Here is a 14,098-nt window from a genome sequence, read left to right on the forward strand (position 1 = left end):
GCAACACTGAAGTAACTAATATCCGACCACTACCAGGCTAGCCTGGTGGAGGAGCACACACAGGGACCACAACTACATGTACTGGCTGATAATAACCAAGCACCCTGCAGCCTGAGTTTTCTTGGATGCCAATTCCTCTTTGTTTCCAGATGATCCAGCCTAGATTTTAGACTTCTGCAGCTATGCATGGGACAAGCCAATAAGCCCAAACTCCCCAGCTCGTAGAGCCTGAGGTAATGGTACATTATTTTTGGCCCTCTCGTTAGGAAAATGGCTTTTTGTAGAGAACAGATAACTAGAATAGAACCTAGTATCCTGAAACAGTTTGTTGTAATACAGAGCAATAAGGGGTTAAAGGGATGGCTAAGTGGTTAGGGGCATGTACTGCTCTAGCAGAGGACCCACATCTGAGCCATAACTGCTTGACTCCAGGAAGATCCAATACCTCTGGCCTCTGCTGGCACCTGGATTCTTGTGTATACACATCCCTATACACACACACACACACACACAATACACACATTTGTATAATTTTAAACATAGAATAAATCCTTTAAAAGCAGTGGTAAGACTGGAGAAATTGTTCAGTGGTTCAAAACACTTGAAGGTTGTTCTTGCAGGGTTTAAAAAACCCACCTAGGTCCATATGACCACCCGTATCTCCAGTTCCAGGGAATCAGATGCAGCCCTTCCTTTCTCAGGCCCCGGACACACACACATGGCTCACAGAAGTGCATGCAGGCAAAACATTCATACCCATAAAATAAAATCATGATTTTTTCCCCAAAACTTTTAGATGACCATTAAAAAAAGAGCAGTGGTATTGTGATGTAGCCTGCCAACCCCAGGCCAAGGGAACCCACCAGTGCAGGCTGCAGGCACATTAAGACCATTGGATGGAAGCCAGGGATCAAGATGTCTTGGGAACTGGAGGAGAATGAGTGGTCACAGGGTGGAAAGATAGTAAAATTCTTGCTTATCTGGACATGGAATGTTGAAAAAGTAACTCTGTGTGTCTGGGAAGAGAGTGTGTTACCCAAACTTCTGTCTTTGCCTCTGGAAAATTATGAGTGGAGAGAAATGAACTGAATAATGTTTAGTTTTAAACAAAGAGGATTTCCTGGCTTTGAAATAAAATGGCTCAGCCACAAGAACCCAATCCAATGCTTTGATATAAAAAAACATAAAAAAAAAAACCATTAAAAAAATAATGTCCTTTCTGAGAACACAAGGGTTATGTTGAAGATATGCCCCAGTGTACTAGCTAGTTATTTGGGGTTTCTTTTCTTTTCTCTTCTCTTCTTTTCTTTTCTTTTTTTGTTTTTGTTTGGTTGTTTGGCTTTGGTTTCCTTCTTTCCTTCTTCCTTTCTTTCTTAACTTCTTTCTTTTCTGTCAGCTTGATACTAGGTCATCTGGGAAGAGGAAACTAAGAAAATGCCCCCATCAGATGGGCATGAAGGCACACGATGGGGCATTTTCTTGACAAATGATTGATGTAGGAGGGTTCAGGCCATTATGAGCAATGTCATCCTGGGCAGGAGGTCCTGGGTTGTGTGAGAAATGTAGCTGAGCAAAACAGGGAACCAGTCAGCTTTCCCATGGTCTCTGCTTCAGTGCCTGCCTCTAGGTTCCTGCCTTGCTTACATTTCTGCCTTGGATTCATTCAATAATGGACTGTGAGTGTGATGCATAAGTCAAATGAACTCTTTCCTCCCCCACGCTGTTTTCATTCATGGTCATTATCAAAGCAGTAGAAAGCAAGCTAGCACACCCAGTTACCAAAGGATAAAGTCACCTTCTAGTCAAGGAGGTCAGAGAATAAAGTCCTGTCTTAAGTAGAGTATGTACCTTCTGTGCAATGGATTTTGAGGCAAAGCAAGTCTAGACTTTTTAAAGAAGTTACTTCACTGAGTCAGACCACAGCCAGGAACACTATGCTAAGAAGGGAGCTCCCGAGGCTGCCGACCAGTAGAAGCATGAGTGCTTATCAAGAATAAGGTCCTGGGCTAAATCCCAACACACACGGACAGGCACACACACACTCACACACACACACTCAACACATAGACACAGACACACAGAGATACACACAGACACATACTCACACACACACTCATACACATACACACATACACACAAAGACATACACACACAAACACACACTCACTCACACACACACACTCATACACATAGACACAGACAGAGACACACACACTTTAAGACCCTCATCCTAGCTGCCTGGAAGTCAGTATTCTGCTAGCAGCTTTCAGAAGATGCAGAACTCTCAGCCACAGCTGTACCATGCCTGCCTGGAGGCCTCCATGTTCCTGCTGTGATGATAATGGACGGAACCTCTGAACCTTTAAGTCAGCCCCCAATTAAATGTTGTCCTTTATAAGACTTGCCCCAGTTGTGGTGTCTGCTCACAGCAGTGAAACCCTATCTAAGACACATGCTCTGGTCACAAGAAGGCATGATGCTAATAAGTATCATCTAGAATATGAAAAAGAAGCTCAAGGAGAGATCTTTGTTTCTATATCTATGATATTCCTCACAGTGACATTTTCTAGGTGGTACAGGGCTGTCCCTCTAGTATGAGAATTCCAAAGAGATCTTGTCTGTCCTCCGTGCTGTGCTTCACACAGACGGCTTCATAGGCATTCTTGGGGACAGTGATCACATTCGGTGATGAACTGAGGAAGAAGATGCTGAGGGCAGCCTTTTCTCAGTCAGCATCTGACTTAGGCTGTAGTGGGGGTGGGCAGTGGTGGTGCAGGGATATAGAATGTGCCGATGTTCTGCCGCGTATCTCCCCACAGAGCCCTTGTGTCGATAAGTCCTGAAGTTCGTGGAAGGCTGTTGCAGGAGATGCTTTTCAACTGAGATGGCTTCCTCACTAGCCGGGAGCAGACACAGGTGATAGGCTGCTTCATCCCAGCATGTGCTAAGCATGGGGCTGGTATGTGGAAGAAGCTTGTCTCTGTTAATAAGATGAGAAAGTAAAGGAACCTATCACCCCGTGACCCTGCTAGCTTAGTTATCATTTGCAGCTGAGACTGTTCAAACGGAGTTATAGTGGCCTACAACATGAAGTAGGAACCTGTTGAGGCTGTCGAAATTGTGAGCTGGGCGCAAAGTCACTAAATCAGTGAGTGAGTAACCTGAGCTAGCTCTCCAGTTCTGAATCTCTCTGTAAGGCACCATTCGTACAGAGGGAGGTAAGAATGAGACCCTCAGGCTTTGTGGGACAGGAAAGAGGGCCTCTAAATATATGTTTCGACTATACATTTTAAAAGATTTATTTTCATTTTACTTATGTGACAGGCTGCATGCCAGCCTGCCTTGCTACTGGGGTATTGGAGCTTAAGAAAGGCAGAACATGTCCATGAGAGCAGAGCGGTCCCAGCCTGTGTTCTTCTAGGTAAAAAACAGAGATCTTGGATGGATGCTGTCGTTCTCAATCTCCTGCCTACCCAGATGCTGCTGGAGACAGTGTCTGTGAGTTCCCCTACTCACCAGGCAAGAAGAGGACAGCTGAGCCTGGGACAGGGTGGAATCCAGTTTGGATTTGAGTGAGTGCAGAGTACAGAGGAGCTGAAAGGGAAAAGGCCTTCTCTGGAAAATGTAGGTATGGCTCTTGACAACGAAGTTCTCCCCTGACAGTGGTAGATGGAGGAGGCAGTCCTCGCTTGTCCAAACTGTTCTATTCATGGTGGATATGAATGCGTATGTCCTATTCAGGGTGAACCAGGGATTAAACACCATTTGTGGGAAGGGATGCCCAGGAAGGGAAGCTCATTGGCTAAATACTCTGGGTCTCTCTAGATACCCCATTAGCATGGAGAACTCCAGGTCTTTATGCTACGTGACTGGTTGTCATGGTCCTCTCTGTGGGGGTTGTCATGGTTACACGTAGACAAGTGGATCCTGTCAGGGAGCTGGCTGCCTGCCTGCTGCTGTTGTCAATCTTGAGATTTCCTGGGTTTTTGAACCTGCTTCAACCTTTCCAGTTCTTTTATTTGGTGGCATGGTCCACTTGCCACACATTTATGTGTGTATGCATGCATGCATTGCATATATGTATGCATGCCTCCTCTGTGTGGGCACCCAAGGAGGCTACAAGTGGGAGTGGCCATTAGATCCCCTAGAGCCAGATTCCAGGTTTTTAGCACCCTGTATGGCTGCTGGGATCCCAACTTGAATCCTCTGGAAGAACAATATTCACATTTAAACTCTTGGCCATCTCTCTAGCCCTGTAAACTATACTTTTAAGCAGTTTTCAGACATGCAGTTAACAATTCCAAAGCAAGAGCCAGCAAGATTGCTCAGTGGGCAAAGACACTTTGCACTGCGTCCAGTGGTCTGAGTTTGATCCCTGGATTCCCACATGGTGGATGAACAGCGCTAGCAAGCTGTCCTCTGCCTCCGCACTCTGGCTAAGGCACCCTCCCTAGCAATGAAATGAGAATGTATACTAAAAAGGAGTCTTCAATACGTTCACCACTTTTCATCCACTGACTTTTACTTTTCGGTGAGCCCAGGATTGGGGTGGGTAAGAAAATCAGAACCCAGATTCGAATCATGCCACCCAGGCCCTGTTTGCTAAGTCTAAGACCCAGTTCCATCACCAGCAAGACAGTTTTGGTTTGATGGTAGTTAAAAACAAAGCAACCCCCCCAATAAACAAACAAACAAACAAACAAACAAACAAACACCTCCACCACCTTCTGGCCATTTCTTAACCAACTTGCAAAATTTCGCTCATGGTATTCTTTTTAACATCCCCTCCCCTCCGTCCTCTTCAGTTTTCTCTATAGGCCTAAAGTTCCCAAACTGATTCCGCCTGCTGGTTAGGGAATCATCTTGGTGGAGCAGTGTCTTCGGGATTCCTCCCACTGCCTCTACAGACCCTCCCTCCCTGCCCCCAGCCTGGACCTTCTCGGCAGAAGCAGTTTCCTGACAGCTGCTTTGTACTAATTGGACACGAGGTTGTGGAGGATGGGCTTGATGGATGCACTCGGGTAGAGAAGTTGGAGAGTGGCCATATTAAAGTATTGAGAGGAGTGGATCATCCCGGAATTTTCAGTGTTCATGTAAAAGATTCCGCCAACTCGGAAAGGCAACCAAGCAAACTATGAATGCCAGAACCTCCATCACCATTGCTGCGGAAACAAGACACAAGATGAGTCTTTGGTCTGGTTTGAGATCTCTGGCTTCTGTGTTACCATTAATATTGGCTCCTCACCAGGACTCCTCCCCGTTATCCTGTTGTTCCCGGGTCAAGGAGATCCTGCAGCTTTGGAACTGGCACTTTCACGCATCCCAACAATTCCCTGATAATATAGATTTTGGGGTGGGCCTGTGTGGTAGGCTCTCCCTTAACAGCACCACCAGGGGAAGCTTTCCAGCACTGCTCTGGTTAGGTCAGTTCCACTGTGCTGCCCAGTAAAGGTGTGGGCTCGCTCTCCCAAGTGCTGCAGCCTTAAGAGGCTGGCCCAACTCTCTCATGCCTTCACAGTCAAGGCAAGGTCCACTGTGTTACCCAGGCAAGGTGCAGGGTCAGCTCTGAGTGCTGCAGCCAGTGGGAGGTCAGGGCTAGTTCTCCTGTTCTCGAGACCCCAGGTCCAGCAATTGCAGGTGGCAAAGGAAAATGGGAGGGCACCATCCCTGGTCCCACTCCACTTGACACCAGGTGAGTGGAGGAGCCAGGGCTTCTGTGCTTTCACCTTGTAAGGGGTGGGGGCAGCTGGCATGAGTTAGTAACAAGCCCTGGGATGCTCAGGCTGATGCGTAAAACGTCTGCATCCAATGTTCATAAAACGAGAGGAGACAGGTGCAGTGTTGTATGGGACTTTGATGCCCTCTGAGAGGTATGATGGTTTTGATCCAAAAGACTTCTACCTCCTCTGCCTAGACTTTTGCAGTACCACACACACACACACACACACACAATGGCAATAAAAGCAACAAACCCCAGGAGTCTTGTGGGAGCTGAGTGTTAGTGGAAAATGAAGAAAAGTTGAACTTTTCAGTGGTGTGGGAGCCAGCAGCACCAGTAACAGGAAAGCTCTGGGCAGATGAGGAATTCAAGGATGGTCATGGATTTTATTCCTCATGGGCAAATGTACTTAAAATTCAGTCTTACTATGCTGTCCAATGTGGCACTTAACTCCCAGACTGAAGTGATCCTCCTTAAGTGTCTCTCAAGTGAAGGGAACTAGAACTTTTCTTTTTCTTTCCAATGGGAAGTTTATACCAGAATCATCCTTTTCTTTATTTAAAGCAAGACAATGAATCGGGCAAGATCAATTCATTAGGTAAAGCTTCTAAACTCTTTTTTCTTATTCAGACAGGGTCTCACTACGTAGCCCTTGCTGGCTTGGAGCTCATGGAGACGCAGTTGCCTCTGCCTCCCATGTGCTGGGGGAAAGCTTCTAATTTCATTTTTGAGTCTACTAGATTGAATTGCATACTGAGTATGTGTCCTCTCAGGCTGAAGTTCAAATACCACTGGAAAAATGTTTAAGCCCCTTGGACAGGAGATATTTCATTTTCTTATATAGGTAGCAAATGATGAACTGTTTATAAATACAAAAAACATTATCTCAAAAAAGAATGATACAACTTTTATTTTCCATGGATTTTACAGATACTTTTGCTACACAGTTTATGTATTCTTATGAGATTATACTTTTTCACTTGTATGAAGTTCAACCTTATACAATTTTAAGGTGGTATGTTTGGTAGTGTATCTATAATCTTTAAAAAGTTGAGTTTTTGGAATGTACAGTATATGAGGTAAAATCAAGATTACATTAAAAATTGTTTTCTCCTCTGCACTAACACTGCAGTGAGGCTCAAATGGCAAGTACACTATTAAATGACATTTACTATCAAAAATAGGAGTTCATTTGAATTACTATGAAAAACATAAGCCACTGTGTGGCACATTTTACCATTTTAGACATTCAACTATATAGAAATCTCTGGGCTCTTACACTCAGACTCATTTGTACTGCCAAATGTGGCACTTTTAAGAAATTCTAGAAAACAATCGTAATCGCAGTTGTATGGGGGACAAGTTATCACCCTATTCATAAGAGATTAAATAAAATGTAAACAAACAGTATATTAGAGTGACAGGGTTTTCTTACGCTTGGAGGAGCCAAGTTTATCCGTTTCTTTTTTGAATAAAGGTTAATGTTTTTTCTATAGCGCAGATCATTGACATAAACAATTACAATACATGCCCATTCTATTATAAGGGAAATTCTTCAGAGATCTTCAAAGTACAAAACATACATTTCTTTTTGACAGAAGTGCTTAGTAATCACTAAAATGCAGACCTCAGCAACTAAAAATTAGTGACTCGCTACTCTAAAATCCAAATAATAAATTAAAGAAGCTAGTTACAGATGTCTACAGATAACATGTGATAAAACAAAAAATTCATATAAATTCATTGCAGACTGTATTATTACTGGCAGTCATTGACATCGAGGCGAGATGTACAATGTGATATGACAAAATTCAATCTGATCATCCAATAACTCACAAATGCAAGCTCACAAACAATGAACTATGCAATTTGCAAAGTGCTCTAATGCAACGGTACCCACATGCAATCAACAATTTGGAACAGTATCCAAACAGACATTATACATTAAACATTAGTTTCTCAAGAAAGAAAGCAGCTTGAAGTTTACTGGTGCAAATTAATTTTGTCTTCAGATTTGGTACCCCAAACAAAAAGGTTGAGTTTGATTAGAAATTCTGACGGCAACAGCAGTAGTTACAGGAGATGCTGCAGAACCACTGGGAGTCCTTCAAAGCTAGCCTAGACCAGGTGATGAGTGTGGACACATCTCCTTACCTGACAGTCTGCACACAGACCCAATGTGAATGTGTGTGTATATGCGTGTACACACACACACGAGTTTCAAGGCCCAGAAAACAGAAGCTAAACGGGCTTCATATTTAGTTATTATTTAAAAGTCTTCTGTTCTCAAATCCCAAAAGAGGTACTGTTCAAGTAAAGATCCGTATTTCTGGGTCTGAGCTTTCTTGGTCTCACTTGTGAGTTCGTGTGTATGCATTTGTATATGTAAGGAAGAACTCCACACTCAACAAACAGCTTCTTTTTCACTCAGATTCCTTCATCCAGTTTTTGTTTGCTAAGCCCTCCAGTTATTCATCAAAATCCCACTTACCAAACAATTAAGACAAATGAGGAGGTAGAAGTATAGCACTAGATTGCTTTCACAGCATCAGACTTGAACAAGTTTCGTAGAGAACGTTAGTGTAAATTCTAGTCATTCTGAACTGTTCTTTCACATGGCAGTCATCTGCAAAACCCACAGACGTGGTTGCCACTGTTTTACTTATGCTGACTGGTCAACACGATCATAGCAGTGTCCTTTAGAAAGCTTGTTTCACTAGAAGGCATATCTGGGGTTTCGGGGAGGTGTGTAGGGGAGAGAGAGAAAAAAGAAGCAGGGAAAAAAGTCCCAACCCAAAACCAAAATACCCAGCCCTCCCCAGATTGATGTTTCTGTGCTGGATTTCCATGGAGAGCCAGCCTTTGCCTAACAACAGAAGCACTGAAATGCCAAAGCCATATTTCAATAGATAGTCTCAATGCCAGTGCTAAATGCCACCATTTTGTAAAAGCAATACAGAAATAATTTTAGTACATGACAAAATAAAATGTAATACAGTGTTAAAAATAAAGTTATATTTTCACTTGATTACGAAGTACTGAATGATAAAGGCAATCAGAATGGAGAAGAAAGCAAACACCACCAGGATGACTGCAGCACACTGCTCGTCACTTAGAGTACGCCGGGTCCGGGCACTGTCCACGCTGTCTTTGTTGCTGCTGGCCGGCGGCTCTGTCCTCTGGGAGATGAAGAACACTGTGGTGCTGTAGGGACCTACCAGGTCCTGATGCCCTGTAGGGTCTTGGCATTGGCGAATGGCACACACTCGAAATCGATACTCACAATTCAGCTGAAGGCTGGAATACCGGAATGAAGTATCAGGGCCCTTGTAAATCTGTTGAGGAAATATTAGAAAAAGAATGGAGTATAAAGTCTGGACAGAAAATACTAGCACAGCTACATTCTGGAATTATTTCAGATGTGAACACTTCTGAAAATCACTCATCTCATCCTGTGTATGTGCGGAGTGTGGACACTTGCCCACGCAGGCCAGAGAGCAATGCTGGCTGTCTTACCTTCTTCACTCACTCTCTACCTTATTTATTAGTATTTTCTGAGGAGTCTCTCATGAACCTGTAGCTAGCCTGAGGATTCCCCTGTCCACCTCCCAAGCACTGAAATTGTAGGCACATGGCTTTTATGTGGATGCTGGAGCTCAAACTCAGTTTCCCAGCTTGCATAGCAAGTTCTTCATCTGCCAGCCTCAATTTTTTTCTTTTAAATGACATTTAAAAACATGCAAGTACTTGCCTGTTTGCTGCAAAACTGAAGATGTGAGGTCAGTCCTCACAGTTTGTAAGGGAGTTAGATTTAACTATATGCTCCAAAGTGACAAAATACCAAATACAGAACTGGCCATTTGGTTTCCTCAAATAAGAGAAAAAGGCGGCTTTTTCGGTTGCTGTTCTTTGTGAACTCACTGTATGAGAGAGGAGATCATATAATCTTGTTCACTTCATAATTAGGGGACCTGACTACCTAAGTTGTCGATGGGTATCCACTGCAAATCACTTCTTCAAGAGACTGGTCATGTGGAGTCAGACTAGAATCTTAAAACCTAACTCTTTGGCCATGACTTAGAAAAGAGATGAACACTACTGGAGCTACATGGATTTTCCCTGGTGTGTCCTAGAAAAAAAAAGGAAGCTATACACCAGAGCTGGTTTCTCCATGACTAAGTGTCAGCACAGTACCCAGCAGACAGCGGATGCTGAGACACTGCCATTTTCACTAATGAGCTTCTCCTGCCAATGAGAAAACCAAGCCTTGCACTGTCACACCTCTTCTCAGGTGGCTTCTTTCAGCTGCTGGTGGGCTACAAGCCACACTTACAGATAGCCTCTCGTGCTTGCATTCTGTCAGGCTTTCTGCCTGTCCCAATTGCACTTATGTTGTAAATCTAGTTTCTAACAAACTAGTTTATTCTCTAAGAGGCAATGTAAGATCTAATCTCATTTTTAAAAATGCCTGCACAATCCAGTATGTAGTAGGTATCTAGCAAATTAGTGAAATTAGTGACTTCAAGTAAAAATGTAGAGGCTGATAGGAAAAAGAAACTTTCATTATAAGAAGCCACATTTGTATCTTAAAGAAACGTGTTCTGATCCTGAGAAAGCAATCAGTGTTCCAAGTGGAAATGTAGAGAGGATTCATGTCTGAGGTATGGCAGAGTAACTTACATAAGACAAAGAATTCAACGTAAAGCTGTATACATATATAAAGTCATTAATTAAAATAGGCTTTGATCTTATGGGTACAATAAAGTCATTTTTAATTTTTGTCTTCCCCTTCCCCTCTTTACTTAGGTATGGAGGATCTTGCTTTGTAGTATAGGGTGGACTTGAATTCAGAATAATATAATTAATATTACTTTTACTCATAAGGCTCAACAAGCTGAAGTGCTCAAGTGGGAGAGAGAAGAAAGCAATCCTAAGGGGGGGGACACTTGAGAGGGAAAGTGGATGTGGGGGGGAACCTGATCTGGTATTGGGTCAGGGAAAAGGACTGAAGTCCTGAGGACCTGCAGAAAGAATGTAAACAGGCAACCTAAGGAAATAGGAGGTTGGGGGGACCCCCACCCCCCAGAGTGCACCAGAGACCTGGGAGGAAAGAGACTCCCAGGACTCACAGGGAGGGACCTTTGATGAAATGCCCAACAGTAGGGAGAGGGAACTTATAGAGCCCACCTCCAGCAGGAAGACAGGACATCAAGTGAGGGATGGGGTTGCCACCCCACAGTCATACCTCTGACCCATAATTGTTGCTGTCTGAAAGAATTACAGGGATGAAAATGGAGAAGAGCCTGAGGAAAAGTAGGTCGAGTGACAGGCCCAAAGTGGGATCCAGCTCAAGGGGAGGAGGTCCCAAGGCCTGACACTATTATTACTGAGGCTATGGAGAGCTCACAAAAAGGGATCTATCACGACTGCCAACCGAAAGACCCAACAAGCAGCTGAAAGAGCCAGATGAAGATATTTGCACCCAACCAATGGACAGAAGTAGCTGACCCCTGTTGTTGAATTACAGAAGGCTGAAAGAAGCTGAGGAGAAGGGTGATTCTGTAGGAGGACCAGCAGTCTTAATTAATCTGGACCCCCAAGATTTTTCAAACACTGGGTCACCAAACATACAGCATGCACCAGCAAATATGAAGCCCCCAATGCACATACAGTAAAGTACTTCCAGGTCTATGTTCATTCAGGATGATGCACCTAACCCTCAAGAGACTGGAGGCCCCAGGGAGTTTAGAGGTCAGATGGGGTGGAGGGTGGGGGCATCCATGTGGAAACCAGGTGTGGTGGAGAAGAGGTGTGGGATGTGGAACAATTGGAAAATAAATAAAAATGAAAGACTAAAAATATGTACATATAAAATGGTATCTAGGTAATTAGGCGCAGAGGGAAGGAGCCAATGTTGAAGCGGAAAAGAAATTAAAAGAAAAAGGCATATAAAAAAAATGGTATCTTAACACATACCTGTTTGAATTCTGAATCTTTTCCCACCATAACTTGAAGATTATAAATAACTGGGTCACCCTTCATTGGCTGTAAATATTCCCATGTAATTTCACAAATGTGATCATTTATTTTCTCTATTTTGGGGGCTGGATGGAAGAAACGTAAGTAAGATCAGTTCCATTTGATTTCATTTGGCACATTACACAGATATAGATCAATAAAAATCAATAAATCTCAAAGCTTACTTATAAACTTAAATAGTGAACTTTTGCCACAGGCATGTAAAGGCATTAAAGAAACAAAAGTCTTTATGAAGTCACAAGACACTAACTTGGAGAACTCATCAACATCATACAGACTAGTTACAGACGGGGTCTGCTTAACAAATGACTCCCAGTGCCTGATACAACACTGTCCCAACAGTCTCTATTGCCAGTTCTCAGAGTGCAATGGATTTTCAACTCTTTGGATGATACACAAACTTCAATCCTTGCCAGAATCATTTAAAAATAACAGCTACTTTAGAATTAGAAATATGTATAGTGTATATATGTACATGAAGACACATTTGTATGTGAAGCCAAGCTAAATAAACATTTGTCTTTCTTAGGGAAAACCTGGCTCTCCAAATCTGAAACATTTAAATGACCAGAGTTTGTGATATTTAGTCTTTAAGTAACAATAGGAGAAACAGGAAGTCACCCAACTAAGAACACAATTTACTTATCTGATTTAGCATTTTCTGTCAGATCATTAAAGAGAGCAGGGACTTTTTGAGTTAGTGCAACACAGGAGACAGCTTTGATGGCTGAGTGGAGCCCTGAGCATGTGCTCTTATCTAACTGATCTAACTGATGGAGACACATTGGGTGCTAAATTTTAATCGAAATAAAACACTTTATTAAAGAAAATAACTTCAGGAGGTTATAAATTACCTTTCAAGGCAGCTGGAACAGATTTTGGAGTGGTGAAAACATACTCTTGGGAGAGAGGACCTTCCCCAGCTTCATTACAAGCTTGAATGCAGAACTTGTAGGACGTGGACTCACTGAGCCTTTGTACTTTGTATGTATGACAAGGCCCTCTGTACAGGGAGACAAACCTGAAATGGGAATAATCAACTTTACAACAGCAGAGAAAAATGCTTTCCAACCACTACAAGGGTATAATCGGGCTTGAGGTTACTGAGGATCACGTGGCTTCAAAGCCTGGAAACTCAGGAGTAACTGACAATTATGCTTTCCATCAGATAATAAGAATCACAGATGTAGATCTCCCAATCTAACCTGATACATAAAAATGATCACTAATCCAATGTTCAACCCTCCTGAGAAGGTTCTTCTCAGGCTTCTGGTACAGTGTTGACTCTTCCTGCTGCCTTTTAAACGCATCAGAACACCATAAAGGCACTGCTTTTATGAGTTATTTCTAACCAAGTCTTAATCTACAGCAGGAACTTGAGCTAAGAGGTAACCTGTACTTCAATTTCTCTTGTTTTTATCTGAAAGCAAATGGGGATTCTTAATTCATGGGCATAATCCTAGCTAGTTTAGTGACTTTTCTTAGAGATTTAGATAGTACTATGTGAGACTATAAAATTTCAAATAAATTGTTCATATAAAATATTAGGTAGATGCTTTATAATTATACATATTTTCCTTAATATATTACTTACAAATAGGATGTTTCTCAGTATTTTTAATGGGTAGTTTTAAAAAAAGTTGGAAACCAAGAAATGACTAATGAATGGTCAGACAACGCTAATGACCTGGAAATATGTTATGGTTAGGAATAGGAGACAGTTGATGACCTGAAGCAAAGAGATCCGCAATAAGCAGTAGCTGGATAAGCCTGGCTTCTGATCCTCTCAAGTACGTTTTCTTTGAAAAAGAAAGGAAGGGAGGTGGGAAACAAGCACAGATGAAAACTGCTGAAAATGAGAAAGTCATCCTTTGATGTCACCAGATGACAATATGAATCTCCATAAAAACAAAAAGGAGCAAAGAGGAGCTAGGGAACTGGCTCAGTAGGTAAGAGCACTAGCTGCTCTTGCAGAGGATCCCAGCTTGGTTCTCACCATGTATATGGTGCCTCATAAGCACGTGTAACTCCAGTTTCAGGGCATCTACCGCCATTGCTCACCTCTGAGGCTACTAGGCATGCATGTATCGCACACATACATACAGGTAAAACATTCAACATAAAATAAAAATTTTTAAAAATCTTTTAAAAAAGGACAAATAAATCTAAGCTATTAAGCTGGCATAATTTATTAAACTTATATGTTAATTTATAGATCATTAAAGGGCTTAAATTTTCATTTTTCCTAGCCATATTCACACCCCAGCAATTCCTCAGATGCTAAATGAATATAAATGAAATGTTTGCAATATTATATTTTATGTTTATCAGAAGCTTTAT

General features: G+C 42.4%; 1 protein-coding gene across 8 annotated transcripts in view; it reads right to left on the bottom strand.

The window, feature by feature from the left end:
* Positions 1-7,587: 7,587 nt before the first annotated feature.
* Fndc3a (fibronectin type III domain containing 3A) overlaps positions 7,588-14,098 on the bottom strand; it is a 152,984-nt gene continuing 146,473 nt past the window's right edge. For all 8 annotated transcript variants that reach the window (XM_021181265.3, XM_021181263.3, XM_029469236.2 and 5 more), the window contains 3 exons: positions 12,613-12,779; positions 11,696-11,823; positions 7,588-9,054 (listed from right to left, as the gene is read on the bottom strand). In XM_021181265.3, coding sequence (XP_021036924.1) covers positions 8,740-9,054; positions 11,696-11,823; positions 12,613-12,779 — 610 coding nt within the window. In that variant the 3' untranslated portion in view covers positions 7,588-8,739. The remainder of the gene's footprint in view (positions 9,055-11,695; positions 11,824-12,612; positions 12,780-14,098) is intronic.

The sequence above is a fragment of the Mus caroli genome, unplaced genomic scaffold (genome assembly GCF_978045245.1).
Source record: "Mus caroli unplaced genomic scaffold, Mus_caroli_1 scaffold_12, whole genome shotgun sequence".
In the NCBI taxonomy this organism is placed as follows: domain Eukaryota; kingdom Metazoa; phylum Chordata; class Mammalia; order Rodentia; family Muridae; genus Mus; species Mus caroli.